The following is a 23,515-nucleotide window of genomic DNA, read 5'->3' as shown; positions in this document are numbered from 1 at the left end:
CTCTCTCTCTCTCTCTCTCTCTCTCTCTCTCTCTCTCTCTCTCTCTCGTGCACGTTGGAGTGCAGTGGCATAATCATGGCTCACTGTAGCCTCGACCTCCCAGGCTCAGGTGATTCTCTCTTTTCAGCCTTCCCAGTAGCTGGGACTACAGGCATGCACACCATGCCCAGCTAATTTTTCATGATTATTATTTTTTTTTTTGTAGAGACAAGGTCTCCCTACATTGCCCAGGGTAGTCTTGAACTCCTGGCCTCAAGCAACCCTCCTGCCTCAGCCTCCCAAAATGCTGGAGTTACAGGATTGAGCCACTGTGTGCAGTCTTTTTGTGGAATCTTTAGGATTTTCTACATAGATGATCATGCTGTCTGCAAACAAATAATATTACTACTTCTTTCCCAATTTAGATCCTTTTATTTCTTGTCTATTAGTTTTCATTCATGGAGAAATAAATAAGAGATGCTATTAGATGTCTGTGACTTTAAAATTTGATTATCCGAAGATTTACTATGGAAAATATATCTTGAATTTTTTTTCATGTTACTCTCTGGAAAGCTGTGGGATTTTTATTTACGAAGTGATGAAGATGACCTACATTGTAATGAATATTTACCTTACAACTTCTAGATTTATTACAGGGTTTTTGTTTTTTGTTTCTTTTCCTTTCTCAGAATCATAGATGCAGTTTTCTTCTAGTCCTTGACATTGTGCATGCCTTTTGTGTTTTCATTTGTTTTTAAAGGTAATTGTTAGCATTTAACTTTGGAGTTTTTCTTGTTAAAAATATTTGTATAAGAGATGCCTATAACTGGTATTACAGCTGTATGAAATACAAAGTCATTTTAAAAAGATGATATACTGGAAATAAACTTTTAATCATTTAGTCTGCCTTCCTCAGCCCCCTAGGACCCACCATTCTCTTCTCCACTTCTATACTTTTGACTTTTTTTAGATTCCACAAATAGGTGAAATCGTGATCTTCCACTTTCTGTGCCTGGCTTATTTCACTAACATAATGTTCTCTAGGTTCATCTATGTTGCTGCAATGACAGGATTCCCTCCTTTCTTAAGGCTGAATAGTATCCTATTGTGTACATACACCACGTTTTTCTTAATTTATTGGTGGACACTTAGGTTGATTCTATGTTTTGGCTATTTTGAATAATGCCGCAATGAACGTGTGAGTGCAGATACCTCTTTGACATACTGCTTTCATTTCTTTTGGTTGTATATCCTGTAGTGGGATTACTGGATCATATGGCAATTTTATATTTAATTTTTTGAGGAACTTTGTTACTGTTTTCTGTAATGGCTGTACTAATTTACATTCCCCTCAACAATGGGCAGGGATTCTCTTTTTCCACATCCTTGTCAACACTTTACCTTTTATCTTTTTGATAGCAGTATTCTAACAGATGTGAGGTGATATCTCATGGTTTTAATTTGCCTTTCCCTGGTGATGAGTGAGTTAACTTTTTTTCCATATACTTGACCGTTTGTGTCTTCTTTTCAGAAATGTCTAATATAAGAGATTTTAAAGAAAGGAAAATGACCCACAGGCATACCATGCTTGCAAAACTGTATGAAGAACTCTGTAGTCCTAGTTTGTATGTATAAATACTGATCTCTCCCTTGTACTTTAATGGCTTTAGTTCATGCTGCTGTCATTTCTTACTGGATTAATGCAGTTGTTCTCTGACCAGTCTACCCTCTCCAATCTTGCCCCCATTTCAGTTCATCTTCTACACTCAAACCAATCAGAATGATCTTTCTTGAAAAATGTTTTTAATTAAATTGAAGTGTTCAGAAACTTCAATATAAAATATAAACCTAAGTACCTATCACTAGGAATAAACAACTGTCAATACTTTGCCAAATTTCCTTTGTGTATCTTAAAGGATGAAATACATAACTAGAGCTCTGCCCCCCTTTTTGTAGGTAACTATCTTGAAAGTTAGCTTTTATCATGTAGGTTTTTTTTCATTTACACTCTATTTACATATCCATAAAGAGTATATTACTATTATGTTTTCTAAAATTTTAAATAAATGGTATGCTTTATGTATCTTTTTATCACTGCTTTTAAAATTCATCCATGATGATAGATTTGTTGTAATTGCTGTATATCTGTATCTTTGGGGATACCCCAAAAGCCCCACTTTGACTGCTGCACAATCTGTGCATGTAACAAAATTGCATTTACACCTGATAATATTATACAAATAAAAATAATAGTTGCCGTATATCTGATACAAATAAACTGGCGTTTATTTTCTTAAAATTCTGTAGTTAGGTATCTTACAGTTTTAGCTATTACACATAGTGTTGTAGAAATTCTAATATGATATGTATGTATCTTTTTGTGTACCATTTCTCTGAGATTGATATGTGAAGATAGAATTGCTGGGTCATAGGATATAGACACGTTCACCTTTATTATTTATTATTTTCTTCAAAGGGGCTATACTGATTATAGTGCTACAAGCATTTGAGTAAGAGTTATTCTTTACTCTCAAACTTGCCAATAATTATTTTAGTTTGACTTTAATTTTGGCATTCTGATGTATATGAGAATACTTTGTTTTAATTTGGATTTTCCAGATTTCTAAAAAGATTGAATATATTTTTATGTATTTTTGACAAGTTTGTGAATTGCCTATTTTTTTTTTTTTTTGTATTGTAGTGATAGATCTATAGGTTATGAATCTTTATTGGTTTTTTTATACCTCAGTCTGTGGCTAGTCTTTACTTTGTTTCAGGGGTCACTTATTCAGAACTTTTATAGTATAATCATTCTTACTAATCTTTTCTGGGTTTTTCCCCCTTTTTTATATTGTGTAAGAAACCATCAAGGTCTTAAGAAAATATTGTTTCCTCTAAAAATTAGCAATTTTTTCACCCAGTTTTCTGAATGACCTAGAATTTATTTTTGTATATGATGTGTAGTTCAACCTTCCCCCCCCAAAAAAAAAACCAGTTGGCTCTTTACCCTTTAGTCTTCCATGTAAAATTTTAAAACATTTTGGAGTGCCATGAAAATTGTTGAGCATAACTGGTATTCCATTGAGATTATGGATTTAATTTGAAAAATTGGCATTGTACAGTATTGAGTCCAGAAAAGGTAGATGATTTCTTATGCAATAGCTGCTTCCAACCTCATGCCTATTGTCTGCCCGTGAATTTACTCCCATTTGCTGTCAGACAAGAATTTTCTTTCCCTTCATTTAATCTTGCATACATGACCCTCATTGGCAGAGACTATCCTTGAATCATTCAATAAAAAATTCTGGGAAGAATGGTTTAAGCTTTCTGCCCCATGATGTGAAGAGTACTGGTAATTTTACAAGAGATAAGCCAAGTATATACAAATTTATTCTTAATTTTCTCTTCCTTTTAACACACAAGTTGGCTTATTTGATTGCTTTACTACACCCCAACCCTGAAATATCTTGGAGGTCTTTTTCAGTGGGATGTGCATTGAAAATTTTGCTAGTGATTGCCAGTTGCACAGAGGCTTTATCAATTTATATTTCTTCCAGTCTGTCCTCCTGCATCCTAGTCAACTTTGCATCCTGCCCTCTTTATTAGGAATGCCTTTTAACAAGGAGTTTAAACCAACTCCTTGTTCTGTAAGTCATTTTGACATAAGTGATACCTGATGGCAGGTGTGCACATGGACGCATTCAGCACACCAATAATGTGTTGTTTTACTTTTAAACATTTTCCTTGTGCCCATTTTTAGGCCTGGGCCTTCTTAGTCATCAAATTATCAGAGCTAGTTTTTCCTAAGTTTTATTCTTTCTTTCTGATGCTTAATAGAATTGTTTCTTAATTTCTTACTTTTGGATTGTTCTTTGCTGGTATATAGAAAAGCAACGGATTTTGTGAATTTCTTTTATATTCTACAACTTTGCTGAATTTGTTCATTAGCTCTGATAGCTTTTTTTGTAAAAAGTCTTGGCCTAGCTTGGTGGCTCACACCTGTAATCCCAGCACTTTGGGAGGCCGAGGCGGGCAGATGGATTAAGCTCAGGAGTTCAAGACCAGCCTAGGCAACTTGGTGAAACCCTGTCATTACCAAAAATAGAAAAAACTAGCTGACTGTGGTTGCACATGCCTATGGTCCTAGCCACTCAGGAGGCTGAGGTGGGAGGATTGCTTGAGACCAGGAGGCAGACGTTACAGTGAGCTGAGATGGTGTCACTACTCTCCAGCCTGTGTGACAGAGTGAGACCCTATCTCAAAATAAACAGAACAAAACATTCTTTAGGATTTTCTATACATAAGACCATATCTGCAAATAGAGATGGTTTTTTTGGTTTGTTTTATTTCTTTACAATTTGAATGGCTTTTATTTCTTACTTAGTCGATCTGGCTAAAACTTGTAGAACAGTATTGAATAAAAGTGGTGAAAGTGGCATCTTTGTCTTGTTCCTTATCTAAGGAAGAAAGCATTGAGTTTTTCACCCTTAACTATGATATTATGATTGGGTTTTTAAATAGTTTTTTGATACAGAGTTTCGCTCTTGTTACCCAGGCTGGAGTGCAATGGCACGATCTCGGCACACCGCAACCTCCGCCTCCTGGGTTCAGGCAGTTCTCCTGCCTCAGCCTCCTGAGTAGCTGGGATTACAGGCACGCGCCACCATGCCCAGCTGAGTTTTTTTTTTTTTTGGTATGTTTAGTAGAGACGGGGTTTCACCATATTGACCAGGATGGTCTCGATCTCTTGACCTTGTGATCCACCCGCCTTGGCCTCCCTAAATAGTTTTTAAATAGTCTTTATCATGGTAAAGAAGTTCCCTTCAGCATCTATGATGTTGAATGTTTTTATCATGAAAACATACTGGATTTTGTAAATGCTTTTTCTCTGCATCAGTTGAGATTATCATGTGTTTATTCCTTTCATCTTATTAATGTGATACATTAAATATTTTAAAGTGTTCAAGCACCCTTGCATTCCTGGTATAAGCCCCACTTGGGCATGGTCTGTAATTCTTTCGATATGCTGCTGAATTTGGTTTGCTAGTATTTTGTTGAAAATTTTTACATAATCTTAAGGGATATTAGTCTATTATTTGTTTCCTCGTGATGTCTTTTTGTAGTTTTGGTATCAGGTATCTAGTTTTGACTTTGAGAAATGTGGATATCCAGTTGTCCTAGCACTATTTTTTGAAGAGTATTTTAGTCCTCCCTCTTCTTTTATTTTGAGAAGAACTTATGTTAATTCTTTAAATTTTTGGTAGACTTCATCAGTGAAGCCATCTAGTCCTGGACTTTTCTTTGTTGGGAGGTTTTAATTCTTGATTCAGTATCTTCATTTGTATAGCAGGGGTCCTGACCGCCAGGCCGCAGATGGTTCATGGCCCATCAGGAACCAGACTGCAGAGCAGGAGGTGAGCAGCCTTCAAGTGAGCATTCCTGCCTGAGCTCTGCCTCCTGTCAGATCAGTGGCTGCATTAGATTCACATAGGAACCCTATTGTAAACTGTGCATGCAAGGGATCTAGATTGTGCACTCCTTATGAGAATCTGATGCCTGATGATTTGAGTTGGAGCAGTTTCAGCCCATCCCCCCGCCCACACCCCTCCCATGTAAAAATTGTCTTTCACAACACCGATCCCTGGTGCCAAAAAGGTTGGGAACCACTGTTACAGGACTGTGCAGTTTTCTATTTCTTGGGTCGGTTTTGATAGTTTGTGTGGTTCCAGGAATTTGTTCATTTTGTGTAAATAGGCTAATATGTTGGCATACAATTGTAATCTTAATAACAATACTAACCTTTTATAAGGTCAGTAGTAATATGCCTACTTTTGTTTTGATTTTAGTAATGTGAGTCTTGTCAGCCTAGTTAAAGGCTTATCGGTTTTGTTGATCTTTTCAAAGAACTAGGTATTTTTCATTTTAATTTTATCCTTTAGCTCCAGAATTTCAATTTTGTTCCTTTCTATTGATTTCCATTTTTTAAGTTGATACTCTCGAGTTAGTAAGATAACATTCTGGTTTCCTTTAGTTCTTTGTCTAGGGTTTCCTTTAGTTCTGTGACCGTATTTATGGCAGTTGATATAAAGTCTTTGTCTAGTAAATCTAGCGTCTGGCCTTCCTCTGGGACAGTTACCATTAATTTCTTTTTCTCTCGTGACTAGGATATAGTTTGATTTTTATTTGCATGCCTCAAATATTTTTGTTGGAAATTGAATATTTTGAATATTGTAGCTGGAGAGCCTTTTTCTTCCCCATCCCTGAGGATTGTTATTGCTGCTTATTCTAGTGGTTGTTTGTTTAATGAGTCTTTTAAAACTATTTTTGTAAAGTCTGTGTTCTTCATAGTGTATGTCCACTGAATTCTCTGTTCATTCTCTTAGCACTTGGCTATGATTTGGCAGAGATTTTCCTAAATGCCTCAATCTACCCCAACAACTCCCCCAAAAAGCCCAAACAAAAACAAACTCTCCTAGACTTTACAAATTGCTTCTGTGTTGTGGTACATAATGCTCAGCCAAGCTGCTTAGAGTTCTGCCCCAGTCTTCACTTTTTGCTTGCGCAGAACTGAAAGATCAGCCAGAGGTCAAAGTTTAGGGTCTTCATGAGTCTTCCCTGAACACATGGTCAGTCCTGGACATCATGTGGCCTCTAGGTTTCCCAGTATTTATGGGCGCTTTCAAAGTCATTATTTTCATATGTGTCTCCTTCTCCAGCTTCTTCATTCCTAGGTTTTTAGATGTTTGTTGGTTGCCCCAATTGTTACCTCTTACCACAGATGACAGAGAGAAACGGCTTCAACAGACACCACTGGGGAAGCCACTTCAGTCCTAGGAATCTCCAAGGCTGGTGAAACAAAGACAAGTCCTTGACCCAGTCCTTCAGGGATCCACTACATAGTTCAAAACACACAACCATAATTCTTTGAGAATAAGGTCCATATTAATTTATCAGGTACCCACAACAGGCACCAAATGTGGGCTGATATCATGGATGCTGCCACGTAGGGGGAGTTGGGAATGGTATGCAGTAAGTTAAAATTCCATGGGGTTTTCCTATGAAAACCCAGCAGCATCTTTCTTCAGTATGTGTTCTTCTGGTTGTCGTAAGGTTTTGATTCTAGAATTATGAAAATGTTCTAGAATTATGAAAATGTTGATTCTGGCTGTTTGGCCATCTATTCATTGCTTTATGAAGAGATGGAGTTTTGGAGTTCTTACTGTGCTATATATTGTGATGTTACTGCCACTTTTTTGAGTGAGCTGAATATAAGTAGATATAATGTTCATTATCTCAAACCATTAAAAAAACCTAATTTGTTTAATATATTGTCTTTAAAAGTAAATGTTTTACATATTTACATTTTCTAAAAGGTTAAGTCTTCAAATACTTGAGTATTGCTATTAACATAGAGAAAATACCATTTGTCTGTTGCTAGCTAGTCATTTTATTCAAGTTGTTTTTGCCAGATTTTTAAGGAATATAACTATTATGTTCCTTTTGCTTTTTGTAGTAAGCTCTCCATTCTAAGAAATGATTAATTTGCACCAGTGTTTCTCAAATGCGGGTTGTTACCGTTTTCCAGGGGACATTTGGCAGTATCTGGAAATATTTCTAGTCATCACAGTTTAGGGCAATGGGTTATGCTACTGGCATCTAGTGGATAGAGACCAGAGATGCTACTAAACATCCTGCAGTGGGATAGGCCTGGACCCCATGACAAAGAATTTTATGTCCTAAAATGTTGGGAGTGCCAACACTGAGAAACCCTGATGTGGATTTACCATATCTTCTAGATTTCCTTAAATTGGTTGATAAAGTATTGCTATAAAGTGTAGTGACTAAATTTGGACCTAACCAATTTAATTTTTTCAGAATGAAGTGTCAAAAAAGGAAAACAGTATTATCTGTGAATAGAATAATAGAGAAATGTTAATCTAAAATTGCATTATCTTCCTTTTTTTGCAGTATCACCATATAATTGAATTTATTTAATTTTGCATAATTTAATTATTAAACTTTGTTATACAAAAAAGACATTAAGGAACCTCTGTGAATTAAGACCAATTACCAACATTTCACCATTTCTCAATGTCTTTGGAGTATTTTGAAGCAAAATTCATTGGCATTTCATTTTGTGTGTGTGTATCGGATAACTTGAAGGTTGCTTTGTTAGAATAGGTCTAAACCAAGTTTGAACATTGAATATGATTAGTTTCCTAAGTCTCTTTCTTATAGTAGCTTCCCCTTCCCTTTTAAAAAATGAACCTATTTATTGAAGAACTTGTGTCATTTGTTCTGTAGGATTTCCCACATTCTAGTTTAGCTTATTGTATCTTCATAGGGTTGTTTAACATATTCCTCTTTTTTTTTTTTTTTTTTTTTTTGGTGAATCAGTAGCTTTAACGATTTGATTAGATTCCAGTGTTTGTTTGTTTGTTTTAACAAAGACAGGCATAATAAAGCAGTTATCAATATGCATATAGCCACCTATCACTTTATTATATATGTCATGTATGTTGCAGGTTGATATATATGCATATATACAACACGTATACATCCATGTAGATAAACATACATTGCTGCACAACAGGTGGGCACATAACAAGTTGTTCTGTTCCTAGTGGTAATACCAGTCTGCAAGTGTTGTCAGCTTGGTTCATCATGTTTCCTACCAACCTTTTACCTAATGTTTTCATTGGGGTTTAGCAAAAATGATTTTTTTAAAATTATTTCCTCTGTAGTACCATGTCAGCAGATTAATATTCCATGTACAATCATTATCGTAGTCATTTGCTTTTTACCTTTGAGGGAAGGGAATTTTTTATTAACTCAGCTTGGCTAGTACAGTGTATTGCATATGATAACCATGCCTTATCATTGGTTCTAAACCTTGGCTCTGAATTAGAATCACTTAGTTTAAGATTATAAATTCCCAAGCTCCCCGCCTAGTGATTTCTGATTGGTTTAACAGCTGGAAGAAAACAGACTGGCAGAGTAAAATATATGTGTCTTCATACATTTTATTGATTTATTGAGGAAAGCATTGTTTTTTTTTTTTTTTTTTGGTTCTTTTGAGATGGAATCTCGCTTTGTCACCCAGGCTGGAGTGTGGTGGCATGATGCCACTGCAACGCCTCCTGAGTTCAAGCATTTCTCCTGCCTCAGCCTCCAAGTAGCTGGCACTACAGGCATGTACCACCACACCCGGCTAATTTTTTGTATTTTTTAGGAGAGACGAGGTTTCACCGTGTTAGCCAGGATGGTCTCTATCTCCTGACCTTGTAATCTGCCCACCTCGGCCTCCCGAAGTGCTGGGATTACAGGTGTGAGCCACCACGCCCAGCCTTTTATGATTATATAAGCAAATATCAGTTGCCCTCATTTTCCAAATGAATTATCCAGTTGTTCTAGAACGATTTATTGGAAAGATCATATTTTACTGTGTTGAACTGCCTTTGTACCTTTTTCAAAAATCAGTTGACTGATGTATATACAGGTTGAGTATGTATATATGTATAGCTACATATGCATTTATATGTATAGATACATAATTAGAATATAGATATTATAGATATTCTATATTATCTATTATTATATAGATGATATAAATAATTCTATATTATCTATATTATCCAGTTATAGAATTATCCAGTTGTTCCAGGATGATTTGTTGGAAAGATCATATTTTACTGTGTTGAACTGCCTTTGTACCTTTTTCAAAAATCAGTTGACTGTATGTATATACAGGTTGAGTATTCCTTGTCTGAAATGCTTGGGACTAGATGTGTTTGTGATTTTGGAATATTTGCATATATGTAACAAGAGCTTGGGGATGGGATCCAAGTCTAAACATGAAATTCATTTATTTTTAATATATATCGTATATATGTAACCCAAAGGTAATTTGGTAAAATATTTTTAATTTGTGCATGAAACAACGTTTCTGTTAAGTACTTATGTGTGGAATTTTCCGCTTGTCGCATCATATTAGCACACAAAAAGTTTCAGAGTTTGAAGCATTTCAGATTTTGAATTGCCATATTAAGGCATAATATATATAGGGTTTAGTACTACCTGAGATTTTTGGCTTTTATGAGGTGGGGGTGGGAGTGGCATATATTCTTTCCCACCCCCCACCTCATAAAAGTCCAAAAATCTCAGGTAGTACTGAACCCTATATATATACTATGTGTGGATAACCAGGCAGGGGGTGGAGGGATGGCTGGCGGTGGTCAGGGTGGTCCTGTATCTCTTTTCTTTGTGTTGTCTTTGATTTCTTTCATCAGTATTTTGTGATTTTCAGCATGAGTCTGTATGTCTTTTGTTGAATTTATGCCTTAGTACTTTTGAGTTCTGGGGTATTATAAATGATAACTGCTTTTTGTTTAGATTTCTAGTTCATTGATAGTGTGTAGAAATAACAATTGTAATCTATGACTTTGCTAAGCTTATCAATTCTAGACACCTTTTAATAGATTCCATGGAATTTTCTATAAAGACAATCATGTTGTCTATGAATACAAGCAATTTTATTTCTTCCTTTCCAAACCATACATCTTTTATTCCTTTCCTTATAGCCATATTGCAGTGCTCTGTCTTTTAGTATGATACTAAATAAGAGTGGTAAGAGCAGACATTCTTGCTTTTATCTCATCTTACGAAGAAATTAGTAGTTTCCTGGTAATTTTATGTTTATCTAAATATGTAAATCTCAGTATTGTGATCACCTAGCAGAGGAATCTTAATTTTATATTCTAGGTTGCTCTCCAGTTTTCCTCATAGCATTCGTCAACTGTTACATCTTGTGATTCCTAATGAACTATATGCATGTATGTCAGTCTCCGTCTCTCACAGATACACACAAACTTTTAGGAGAGCACTTATTGCACTGCTTTGTAGTTTACTTTTTATTTTTTTCCCTTATTAGAAGGTGAGTACTTAGAGCAGTAAGAAATGGTACCTGTCAGTAGCTCTGGGAACTTACTTATATTGTGAGCAGTTGATACTAGGTTGGATCATATGAAATTGTCAGTATTAGTTTATAACCTATAAAATTTTGTATCTAGTTGAGACAAAAACAAAATAACAAGGAAAAAAAAAAACAGGATACTTCTGCTGACAAGGTAAAATCATCAGTATGTGAAATGTTTGTGCATGAGAAATTGTTCATTACTGTTATATGTTAAGGAAAGTCATAGAGGTAGACATACTGATGAAATGAGTGAGATATAGCCCCTGCCTTAAAGAAAATGCACACTCTGTGGCAGACTGGGCCTTTACAATATTCAGAGGTGTGTTTTTGGTTTTGGTTGTTTGGTTTGGGTTTTGTTTTCTTACAGAGATGGGGCTTTCCGTGTTGCCCAGGCAGTTCTCAAACTCCTGAGCTCAAGTGATCCTCCCACCTCGGCTTCCCAAAGTGCTGGGATTACAGGCATGAGCCACTGTGCCCACCTTCCCCCTCTTTTTTAATAGAGATGGGTTTTCAGATGTGTTTTAACTCTGATTATGTACAATCTGTGCGCGAATTTACTCTCATTTTGGATCTACTCATGATCCCTAGCCTCCTATCTCTTAGTGTCTTGGATTATAAGACATTTTGGCTGTAACATCTATAAATAAATAGAGAAGATTGACATTTTCATAATTGTGTGTGAAAAGATACTCTTATACATTTTTCAATTGTTTCACGTAACTTACATGTTTGTTACTTAGTAAATAAAGGGCACCAAACATTTTTCCCTTTGAAATAACTATTTCTATAGAACAGAAAGACTTTAAGGCAGTCATAGGAGGAAAAATAAAACTTTCTTACTTGAATTTTTCTGTGTGGTGTTTTTTTTTTCCATTGCAAATTATAGGTGAAGAGACACTATAGTATCTCTTATCCTTAGGCTCTTAAGGTGGTCTTAATGATCCCACATTACAAATCAGGGAAAAGGAAATAGATGAAAGATTTTGTGTAAGTTTCATGAACTTAGCATATAAGTAGTTATTAACAAACAAATGAGTAAATATCTGTGGAGGTAGGAGGCTAGGCTAGGTGGCTTTGGTTAGAGTAAGAAAATAGAATTTTTATGTAATATATGTACATTTTAGTTAATACAATAAAAGTCATTGCAATTGCATGTTGACTGACAAGGATCAAAAGCCTCAGTTTTTGAGACAATTTGTTCTGGTAAATGCTATAGTAACAGAAGGCTATTTTCAATCAGAATTTTACTCCTGATATTGTTTTGAGCTTATTTATATAACAAGCTTTAAACATAATTATGAAAACCTGTAAAGCCTCCTTTTTTTTTTTTTTTTTTAAACCGTTTAAAATACATGACTCAGGGAAGACATTACCTTTGTAAATAGACTTACTCAAGAAATTAATTTTCTTTTGTATTTGCTGCCACCATATGGCAGATTAATTCTATTACCATTTCTGTTACATGCTGTAGAACACACACTAAAAATAGTATACCTTTAATATTTTCTGATGAAGTTGATTTGTTCATAAGTAATTTTGACAAAAGAAATAACCAATTTTTATATTTGGAACTATAGCTAACCTTCCTCCAACAGAGTGGATGGGATACTTTATATCTTCTAACATTTTAGAAGGCATTACCACAACAGTAATTACTATAACAAAGATGATTCTTTGTCATAGCAATGATGACGATTTTTTCAGAACAATAAGAAATGTGTGGGTGGGTGCAGTGGCTCACTCATGTAACCCAAGCACTTTGGGAGACTGAAGCAGAAAAATCACTTGAGCCCAGGAGTTTGAGACCAGCCTGGGCAACATAATGAGACCCCATCTCTACAGAAATAATTTGAAAATTAACTGGGTGAGGTGATGCACACCTATGGTCTCAGCTGCTCAGGAGGCTGAGGTGGCAGGATCACTTGAACCCAGGAGGTTGAAGCTACATTTTGCACAACTATACTCGAGCCTGGGTGATGGCACAAGATCTTGTCTCAAAAGAAAAGAAAGACAAAAGAAATGTGGTTGGCCAGCACACTTTTATGTAGGGAATGTAATTCTGACATTTGTTCTTTGTAGGTCATAGCACATGAGGATTATGGCTCCATAATTTTTTAGGCCTAATTTGATTTATGTAAAGACAAGCCATTTACTGGTGGGAATTTTTTTTTTTTAAATAAAAATAATTAAATTTAAAATTAACTGGTGGGAATTTCATTTTTTATCCTGGGACAAGTATTGTATAAGAATATGTAATACTCTTTATTATATAAGAATTAAAAAATAGAAGCAACCCCAAATACTTACTCTTAGGAAATATGTTAAATACAGTATTTTTGAATGGAATGTCATGTTCAAGGTGTTGTAGAAGAGTATTTAAGGACATGGGTAAGGTCCACATTAAGTGGGGAGTGATGGAGAGAAGCAAATTACTAAATAATATGTGTATATTATCCTATCCATTAAACGTGTGTGTGTGTGTGTGTGTGTGTGTGTGTGTGTGTGTGTGTAACTATCAGAGTTTTCTTTGGGAGATATTACAGTGATTTCTTAAATTTTATGTGTTACTAAAATGAGTTTGTTGTACATTTTCAAAAAATGTATAGATCAAATATTTTAAACCTTTTGTAGGCAGTTTCTTAAATCAAGACATCCCCATGGATAAATAGTTACTAATTAGTAAGTAGCTGAATATGTTATTAGTGAATATATTTGAAAAGTGGTGTGTGTGTGTATGTGTGTGTGTGAGATTTATGCGGATGACTTGTTGCTAGCAATTCTAAGAAACCAATACCACTTTTTACGTCTCTTCTGGGAAGCCAATCCTGTTTAATATATAAAGAAAGCCTTTAAAAAATGTTTTGTTACACAGATTAGTATTTTTTTCTTCATAGAAGGATAAAAGTGAGTTCTGAATTAATAAAATCCAAAGTAAGTTTTTGAATATTATCTAATAATTCCATGTTTTCTTAAGGTACTAGTATTTTTATAACATAGCTCTTAATTTCTAGGATCAGCATATTCTTTCTTTTGATATCTGTTTTCTGCTACAGGCTTGTGATTGGAATTGAAACAGTACAACTGCCTCCACCAGAGGAAAATAGTATGGGCATTCCTATTATGGTAGGTTATTTTCTAGTAGTCTCTTCCAGTAATATAGGCAGTTCTTGTAATTTGTCAGTTTGTTGCTTTTTTAAGCCTCCTTGTAACTTAGCTTTCATACATAACTGTATGTGAGCAAATACTTAGTGTCAGCCAAAAAGTCCTTTATTTTAGAAACATTTATAGTAGTAGGCCCTGTGTTAGTGGAAGACTTAGTATAGCAGTTTAATCATTGAAATAGATTTTCAGTGGAGGGAGCTTATAAATATAATTTAAGATCTCTGTCATGGAGAAGAAAATATTAAACAGCTGAAAATAACAGTATTGCAACTAGTTTTATTTTGTCCTGAAATAGTAATAAATTACTAGAGGTTTTCAAACTTTTGTTTAGCTGTATGCATCATTTTGCTCATAGATCTTTCTCTTACATGTTAAATGATTGTGGTGCACACTTTAAATATTAACAGCTATTCAATAATCACTGGGGAACCTCATTATTTGAGTGACCCCTGTGTTTTTAATGAAACTAGTTTTTAAAAAAAATCTCGTAAACTCCAGGTATGTTGGACTGCAGGCACTAGTGAAGACAGTATAAGCTTGTTTGATATCATTGTTAATATTTATTAGGCTTATTTCAGATTCAAACTTTTTTTTTAATTTTTTTGTTTTTATTTTTTCATATTCAAATATACTGAAATTTTTTTTAGAGTACAAAAGGAGAAAATTATGGTCCAGTAATTGACTATTTTGCCATTACCAAGGTATAATATGCTGTACTTTTTATTAAATATCTTATGATCCCAAACAGTAATACCATTTTATATCACGTAGACTTGATGTAAAGTTGCTTTAGAACAAAAAAAAAAAATCATCCTTACTGGGTTTTTGTAATAGTATGTTTTTAGTTTTATTAAAAATTTTGGGGTTTTGTTTTTTTGTTTTTTCCTTTGCAACAAGGTCTCACTGTTGCCTAGACTGGAGTGCAGTGGCATGATCAGGGCTCACTGTAGCCTCAACCTGCTGGGCTCAAGCGCTCCTCCCACCTCAGCCAAGATCCTGAGTAGTTGGGACTACAGGTACATGCCACCATGCCCAGCTAATTTTTGTATTTTTAGTAGAGATGGGGTTTCACATGTTGCCCAGGCTGTTCTTGAACCCCTGGGCTCAAGTGAACTGTTCACCTCAGCCTTTCAAAGTGCTGGGATTACATGTGTGTGCCATTGTATTGAACTTTTTAATTTTTTCTAAAAAAGGAGGTGATTAAAAAGCTGTTTTATTGAAAACTGAAGATTTTATTCAACTGTTTTCTGATATGTTGGGAGTAGATTATTAGGAACACACTGTTTGCCTGGTTGTTTCTTCACATTGGAGTGAATATGATCACATTCAAGATTCATGTTCCCTTTAGAAATTCTGAATTCTTTATGAAATATCTGATTGTGAATCTTTACCTGGCCCTTTTCAGGAACGTCTGGATTACATACCAAATGATCACCTTTTAATTTATTTTTATTTTATTTTATTTATTTATTTAGTTAGTTAGTTAGTTAGTTATTTAGTTATTTAGAGACGGAGTCTAGCTCTGTCGCCAGGCTGGAGTGCAATGGCGCAAACTCGGCTCACTGCAACTTCCGCCTCCCGGGTTCAAGTGATTCTTCCGCCTCAGCCTCCTGAGTAGCTGGGACCACAGGCATGTGCCACCATGCCTGGCTATTTTTTGTATTTTTAGTAGAGACAGGGTTTCACCATGTTGGCCAGGATGGTCTCGACCTCTTGACCTTGTGATCCACCCACCTTGGCCTCCCAAAGTGCTGGGATTACAGGCGTGAGCCACCGCGCCTGGCCATGATCACCTTTTTAAAAAGTACATAGGATAACTTGTGTGCGATGGCTGTTGGTAATCAGAGTTCCATTGGAAATTCACCCCCTCACATACTTTTATAAACCATTTTTTATCCTGTGCCTTAATAAAGGCTTTGGATGAATTTGAACAATGCTCCTATCCTAATTCACCTCTCAACCAAGCATTTGGATAATTGGTAGCAAGATAGAAAAACAAACAAAAAATGCCAACTTAATACAGTAAGAGTAAGATTTCATTAAGAACATGGTAACAAACAGCAGATACCCTCAATATTATATAGCCAGTTTGCTTTTTCTTCCTGGAATGTGTGTTGGAGAAAAGGCAGAGTCACAAATCATTTAGCTAATTTTGCTTTTAATAACTGTATACATTGTAATTATCATCTTTTACCACTGGATGGTGCTTTTGCATTGGTTACTCCAAACCCTTTCTGAATTTATGTAAGGGCACCATTTGAAAATTCATTTAAAAAACAAGAAATTAAGATATTGGTATAGTTTAGTCAAACAAATAGGCAAATTCAAATGAGTAAAACATAAGTATCACTTACGATATACAAATTAAGTTTTTGGGTTTTATTTAAAAAAAAATTCCTCTATATGAATGAAATTGGTTAAGAGCTAAGTGTGCCTGTATTTTCTAATATTTTGTTGTTGTCCAGGCTGGCCTCAGACTCATGGGCTAAGTAATTCTCCCATCTCAGCCTCCTAAGTAGCTGAGACTATAGGTGTACACAACTGTGCCCGGCTCTGTGATACCATCTTTATCACCTTAGAAACATTTTATTGTTATTTTTGGCTTTTTTTTTTTTTTTTTTTTTTCCAGAGTCTCTCTCTCTCGCCAGGCTAGAGTGCAGTGGTGTGATCTTGGCTCACTGCAACTTCAGCCTCCTGGGTTCAAGCGATTCTCCCACCTTCAAGCGATTGTACCACCTCAGCCTCCTGAGTAGCTGGGACTATAGGTGCACACCACCATGCCTGGCAAATTTTTGTATTTTTAGTAGAGATGGGGTTTCGCTATGTTGGTCAGGCTAGTATTGAACTCCTGACCTCAAGTGATCCACCCGCCTCAGCCTCCCAAAGGAGGATTGGGATTACAGGCATGAGCCACCACGCCTGGCTTAAAAACATTTAAAATGTATTGATTGTTTTTAGGTGGTACTATCATTTACATGGGATCTACAGAAAGCCACAATTTCTTAATTTTTTAAAGTTGTCTCTGATGATTGTTTTCTCCTATTCGTAGCTGTTGAAACTCCTTTACCTGAAGCCCTTTTATTTCACAAGTATTATTTTCAAATTCTGTTTTTTTCAGCTACCAAATGACTTTTTGTTAGGTATCTTAAATGAGTTGAGTACTTAGGTCTGTAGAGTTTACTTGTGATTGTAACAGATTATGGAGCTCTTAATTCAGGGAAATAATCTTATCTAATAAAACATTCTCTTTTTCTTTTAAAGATCAAAATAAAACAGACTCCAGAACATCAATGTTCCTTAACAACTTACTCTCAGGCCTTGTTTCTCCAGTCTGGTCTGCCGTTATTTCCTTTTCTATTCTTTGAAGGGTTATTTAGATAAAAATAAAGTCATAAAAATAAGCATCTTAAACTACCCTTTTCTGTAGTCTGCTCTTCACGCTACTTTATACTTTATAGCTTTTGAGTTAGGAATTTAGAGAGTATTGTAGTTCAGCAAGTTTAAAGTCACAGTAGACTTGGTCTGCCTTTGAGGCTCGAGCTTATAGGAGTTATGGATTAAATGACTGGCTTTGCAGATTTGCTTCTTGGCAGTGAGTCTTCACACAGGCAGTGTTTAAGATTTAGTCTGAACTCTTAGAATGTGAACTTTGTCATATAACCACTCTAGACCTTATTTTTCTTAACCTATAAAGTAGTAATTTTGTTTAGCAAATAAGGATCCTGGCTAAGGACAAAGTTACTTAGTGGGGATAAAAAAGAGGAGAGAACAAATTACTCATAATCCTGCCCCTGACCTAACTCATCTAGTGTTGATACTAAAAATGAAAAAGAAAAAAAAACTCTTGTATTTAACATAATTAAGATTATTTTGTATATACTGCAGTGTTGTATTCTATATAACATTTTTTAGTGTATCTCATGTTTTAGAAATTCTTTAAAGATTTTATTTTTAAGTATTAGATACAATTTCACTGTGTGAAATATAAAATCATTTTATTCAACATTTAAATATTCAATCTTTTGTTATAAATAATACCTCACTAAAATCTTGATATGTAAACTTTATAGGCCTCACATTATTTTCTTATGTCTACATTCTTGCAAGTAGAAATGCTAGCTTGAAATTTGAAAGACTTATCAATGATATTGATAGCTGTTGGCAGGTTTCTTTTCCCCCCGAGGAGAAGTTGTCCTAGTTTACTGTTTCACCATCCTACATGGCCTGTGTGTTAAACTAATTGTGATAGCCTACTAACTGTTTTCTTTGCCTTTAGTATCACCTTATTTTTAGGTCATCCTTGACACTACCCACAGTGAGTTCTTTAAGATAGAAGTTTTATTTTGTAACTTTTTGGCTTAAAATTCTGTAGGTTAAAGTGTATTTATTTACTTTGTCGTTCAACATCCTTCATGATTTGGCTGCTGTCTAATTTTCCACCTTATTTTATGCAAACCCACTATACATTTTGTGGATGAAGAGGTGGGAGGGGCATGTGCTAGGCAGAAGGAACAGCATATGTAAGGGCATAGCTGCACGAAGTGGCATTCTACATTTGAATTGCAACAAGCACATTGATGTGGCATTCTACATTTGAATTGCAGCAAGCACATTGATGTATGTGAAACTTGCAGGGTGGTGAAATTCTTTAGTATAGTGTACTGGAACAAAATTTAGTTGACTAAATAAAAGTAGACAATATTTTATCTGTGATCTTTCAGAAAAGTAACTGGTAGCATAGAGAATTGTTAATCAGGACTTTTGGTTACAAACAGCAGAAATCCAACTCAAATTGGCTTAAATGCAAAAGTATATTTACTGGCCAGGCAAGCAGAGGTAAGTCTAGGACTTGGTGACAGTAGGTTTCCCATCCTCCCCCATTCTTTTTTTCCTCCTATGAGCAGTTTTTGCTTACTGGGATTGTGTTCTCACAATCCCAAAAGAAAAGAGAGTATCTTTCCCTGGTAGCCTTGGCAAGAAAGTAAAGTCCTCAGGAAGACATTGTCTAGTTTCAGTCATGTGTTCTTTCCTGACCTAGACATGTGGCTAGGGATGGGTAGTACTCTGGTCAGGCTTGGGTTTCTTGTATGTCTCAGGACCAGAGGATGTCCTCAAAGGAAAGGATTTGTATGAAAGTGAGGAGGGAGACTTAGGCATTTGGAATTTTTTTTTTTTTTTTTTTTAATTTACTGTGCATTTTAATAGAAGAGAGAGCAGGCTGGCTGGTGCTTTTTGAATTTCTTTTTTGAAAACAAGCTAGGCTTTGGGGAAAGTTTTTAGAAGGCACTATGGAGAAGGCACTATTTTTACTTAAAACGAGATTAAACTAGAAACTTTTTTACCTGTCAGTTCTAAAACTGTAAACCGAAACCCTTTCATATGTAATTCCTGAAACTGAAAACAGAAACCTTTTTACATGTGAGTCCTAAAACTGTAAACCGGAACCCTTTCATATGTGATTCCTGAAACTGTAAACAGAAACCTTTTCACATGTGAGCCCTGAAAACTATGAACCTAAGATTCTTCCACGTGTAACATCTAAAGTATAAGCCTGTATAAAGGCTGAACTTCCCTTTGTTAAAGGAGCTTGGCTATTAGGCACATATGCTACCAAAGCTCCCAGCTTCCTTCCTCCTGTATCCGGTGTCCAAGAGATCCTTTCCCTCAGCCGCTCCTGCTACAAAAGTACCTGTGTCTGCTGCAAGGACATATGGAACTTAGAAGGAGAGTCAACAGTTGAGAGACAAGTTAGGAGGTAGTTATGATAGCTTGGGTGAGAACTGAAGTGGGTTTGAAGTAGGTCACCTGGAAGAGAGTTTAGGAAGACTATGTAAAATGCGTAGAACTTGGTGACTGACTAAAAGTGGGAGATGAAGTAAGGGAAGGCTACTCTGTGTTGGGCTACCTCGTACATGGTGATGGCATTACTATTAACCAACATGATAATTCAGAAAAAGAACGCTTTGGGGAAGTGGACTACAGATGATAAGTAGAATTTTGACATGAGATTGTCCAGAAAGAGATTAAAAGCAGCTGGAGAGAAAAAAAAGTATTTTAAACTATGGGTAGAAGAAAAGCCAAGTGAAAGGGGCCAGGAAAACAGGTGAAAATATTATGAAAGCAACAAGAAGATAGTTTAATAAAGGTCATTGCTGCCCAATATTGTAGCATAGTTGAGAACAATGATGATTTTGTAATAAGTTATCATTGGTGACCTTGTACCAATTTCATTTGATTGCCGGAAACCTAGATTGCAGTGGGTTGAAACAATTTAAAACAAACAAAAGGAGTGTTAGTTTGGTAAAGAAGCAGGAAAGCTTTCTATAGGACAAAATAAAGGAACAGAAGTTTAAACCAAAGCTCTCTAAGAAAGGAATCAGAATTGAAAAAATAAGGTCTGTAAGAAGATAAGTACGGCCTTGAATGAACCTTTTCCTCTGCAACTATGAGGTCTTCCCTTTAGACTGCAAAGTCATGAAGATGTGACACCTGACGTGAAGTAAGTGTTTAATAAATGAAAGATGACTGTTGAATAAATGAAAGGATCATAAGGAAAAAATTGAAAATACAAATATATTTGGAGATAAAGCAGAGGAAAGTTGACAGGATTCATCTTTGTTTACTGTTCTCTGAGGTAGAAAGCCAGGGGATGAGGCCTCTCTAACTTACCTTAAAGCATTGCTGTGAGGAACCAATGGGGAGGATCCATGTGAAAACATTCTTAAACTAGGAGGTATTGGTCAAATGGAAGGAAGTAATACTTATATTTCTGGCATCTTAAATTCGAATAGGACTGCAAATCAGTTGATATTTGGGTATTGGTCAAATGGAGGGAAGTAATACTTATATTTCTGGCATCTTAATTTTGAATAGGACTTCAAATCATTTGATACTTGGTTCTCACCAGCTCAAAAACCCCATTTGCTTCCTTAACAACTGCTAATTTAACTTCTCTTAGGTATGTGTGTGTGGGGCTTTGGAGACACATGGGTCTGGGTTAGAATCCAGCTTTCCCTGCTGCTTAGCCTTGTGCTTTTCAGTATTTGATTTGTCCAACTCAGATTTTTTATTTGTTAAATTGGGATTAAAAACTAGTGTGCAGGTATGTTGTTACAAGTAAGTGAATGCACACAAAGTGCCTACAACCATAGTAGCTCTTCAAGCTACCTGGGATGTTCATCCCTGCCCCATATGAGTAGCCAACCTTGTTATGCCTTCAGACTCAAAAATGCCAGATAAAACTATTACCTTATATTGAAACATTTCATCTTTCTCTTGGTTATTATCATCGATTTAGCTTTTTATCTCTAAAACTGTATTTGTCTTCACAGTGACTTCAAATATTTTAACGTTATGATCTTCTCCCTGCCCCCTTTTAAAACAACATCTTCAGCTTTATCAACCCTTTGTGAAATGGTTTCTAGATTATGCATTATACTAGCTGCCCTTGCTGAATGCGTTCTAGTTTCATTACTCTAGTGGTAGTCTGGCTGGTGTCTAGTAATTAGCCTTGCTTTTCATAGAGAAGGAAAATAAGATTAATAGAAAACATTTTGGAGATAAAACTCATTTAAACAGGTCAAAATGAAGGTGTATTTTACTATTTCATATTCTAAAGTATTTTCTTATGTTTGACATTTTTCTTGTGTGTCCATGCATTTATAAAATGATTTCCTTTAGTATTTTAAGATGAATTACTGACTGATATTTTTCCCTTTACAAAAGTCTAGAGCCTGCAAAATGTATTCCATTATGAATGTGTTGTGATTAATTCATAATGGTGGCAAAATTAAACTACTGTAAGAAAATGTCAAGGTTGAATTTTTCTGTGTAATACATAGCATACTGTTGGTTGTCTACTGACTGGTGATTACCCACTTCCTTCTTGCATGCCTACCCCCAGTTTTGTTTATATGTACATGTTTGTCATACATGACTTGGGGAAACCCTGAATATTTCGAGCTAATCAGGGTAATCCTATTCTTTCTCGTAGTGATTTGTTAGGGAAGGGACATGTGATTAAAGCCTGGCCCTTTGCATGTCAAGGAAAGTCAGCTTGTGGGGCTTCTAGGAGTCTTCCTTATACCTAAAAAGGAAGACATAGAAGGATATTCGTACTTCCACTGCATGACAATATGTGTTTAATAGGCTGCCATGAAGTATAACAGTTAACATGTGGCTATGAACGGAGTTGTCCTAAGGTCCTTAGTGAGTCTGACAGAGGAAAAAGCTGAAAGGCGCCTAGATCACGTGTGATGGCATTGGATAACTGATTCAATTACCCTAAAGCCTCTTTATTTTCATTCTTGATGTTTGTGATGATAATCCCTTTGTTTAAGCCAGTTGAGAGTAATATGTTATTTTATAATTTTTTTTAATTTATGATAGTCCTAATATTAACAAATGTATTTAATATTCTGTTACATAGAAAGTAGACACTTGTGGCCAGGGATGGTGGCTCACACCTATAATCCCAGCACTTTGGGAGATTGAAGTGGGCAGATCATGAGGTCAGGAGTTCAAGACCAGCCTGACCAACATGGTAAAACACCATCTCTACTAAAAACATAAAAATTATCTGGTCATGGTGGCGCCCACGTGTAATCCCAGCTACTCAGGAGGCTGAGACAGGAGAATTGCTTGAACCCGGGGAGGTAGAGGTTGCAGTGAGCCAATCGCGCCATTGCACTCAAGCCTGGGCTACAGAGCAAGACTCTGTCTCAAAAAGAAAGAACGAAAGAGACACATATGGAAGGCCCATTAAGATGTCATTATGGGCCTGGCATAGTGGCTCATGTCTACAATCCTAACACTTTGGAAGCCAAGGTGGGCACATCACCTGAGGTCTGGGATTTCAATAGCAGTCTGGCCAAAATAGTGAAACCTTGACAGGAGAATCGCTTGAACCTGGGAGGGAGAGGTTGCAGTGAGCTGAGACCACGCCACTGCACTCCATCCTGGGTGACAGAGTGAGACTCTGTCTCAAGAAAAAAAAATGTGATGATGGCAGCAGTCGTGGTATAGTGGTGAATATAGCTGCCTTCTAAGAGGTCATGATGAGCCTATAATTTTAAGATAAGCTACGTTGGGTTGAAAGTTTTATAAGTGTTCTTACAATACTAAATGTTCTAAATATAAAACACAGATGCACACAAAAAAGTTCTACAATATATTTATTGATAGCAGATTTAACAACCTAGTTAGGAATGGGCTAATTATCAATTCTTACAGGGGCCTCTTCTTCCCATTTAAGAAGTTCAGAATTGTCTTATCACTAAAGGAGTTGACATTGTTTTACTCTGAATTAACATGTGTACAAACATGGCTTTTAAAAAGTTTATCAAAGGCATGAAAATTTATGTATAAAAGAAACTCCACAGCTGAAACACATTAGAAGGA

At 35.8% G+C, this 23,515-nt stretch overlaps 1 protein-coding gene across 4 annotated transcripts in view; it reads left to right on the top strand.

Annotated features, from left to right (window-relative positions):
- ANKRD28 (ankyrin repeat domain 28) overlaps nt 1–23,515 on the top strand; it is a 198,113-nt gene that overhangs the window by 34,452 nt on the left and 140,146 nt on the right. Inside the window, exons 1-2 of one of the 4 annotated variants that reach the window (XM_032258958.1) lie at nt 4,792–5,393; nt 14,008–14,077. The exons of 2 other annotated variants lie outside the window; for them this stretch is intronic. In XM_032258958.1, the coding sequence (XP_032114849.1) occupies nt 5,353–5,393; nt 14,008–14,077 (111 nt within the window). In that variant the 5' untranslated portion in view covers nt 4,792–5,352. Of the gene's footprint in view, nt 1–4,791; nt 5,394–14,007; nt 14,078–23,515 lie in introns of those variants that run through there. One more of the 4 variants, XM_032258975.1, reaches the window with a different exon arrangement.

Source organism: Sapajus apella, unplaced genomic scaffold (genome assembly GCF_009761245.1).
Source record: "Sapajus apella isolate SASKATOON/1434 unplaced genomic scaffold, GSC_monkey_1.0 scaffold4, whole genome shotgun sequence".
NCBI classification, from domain to species: Eukaryota; Metazoa; Chordata; class Mammalia; order Primates; family Cebidae; genus Sapajus; species Sapajus apella.
The sequence above is the reverse complement of the archived record's forward strand: the minus strand, read 5'-3'. Positions and strand labels throughout refer to the sequence as shown.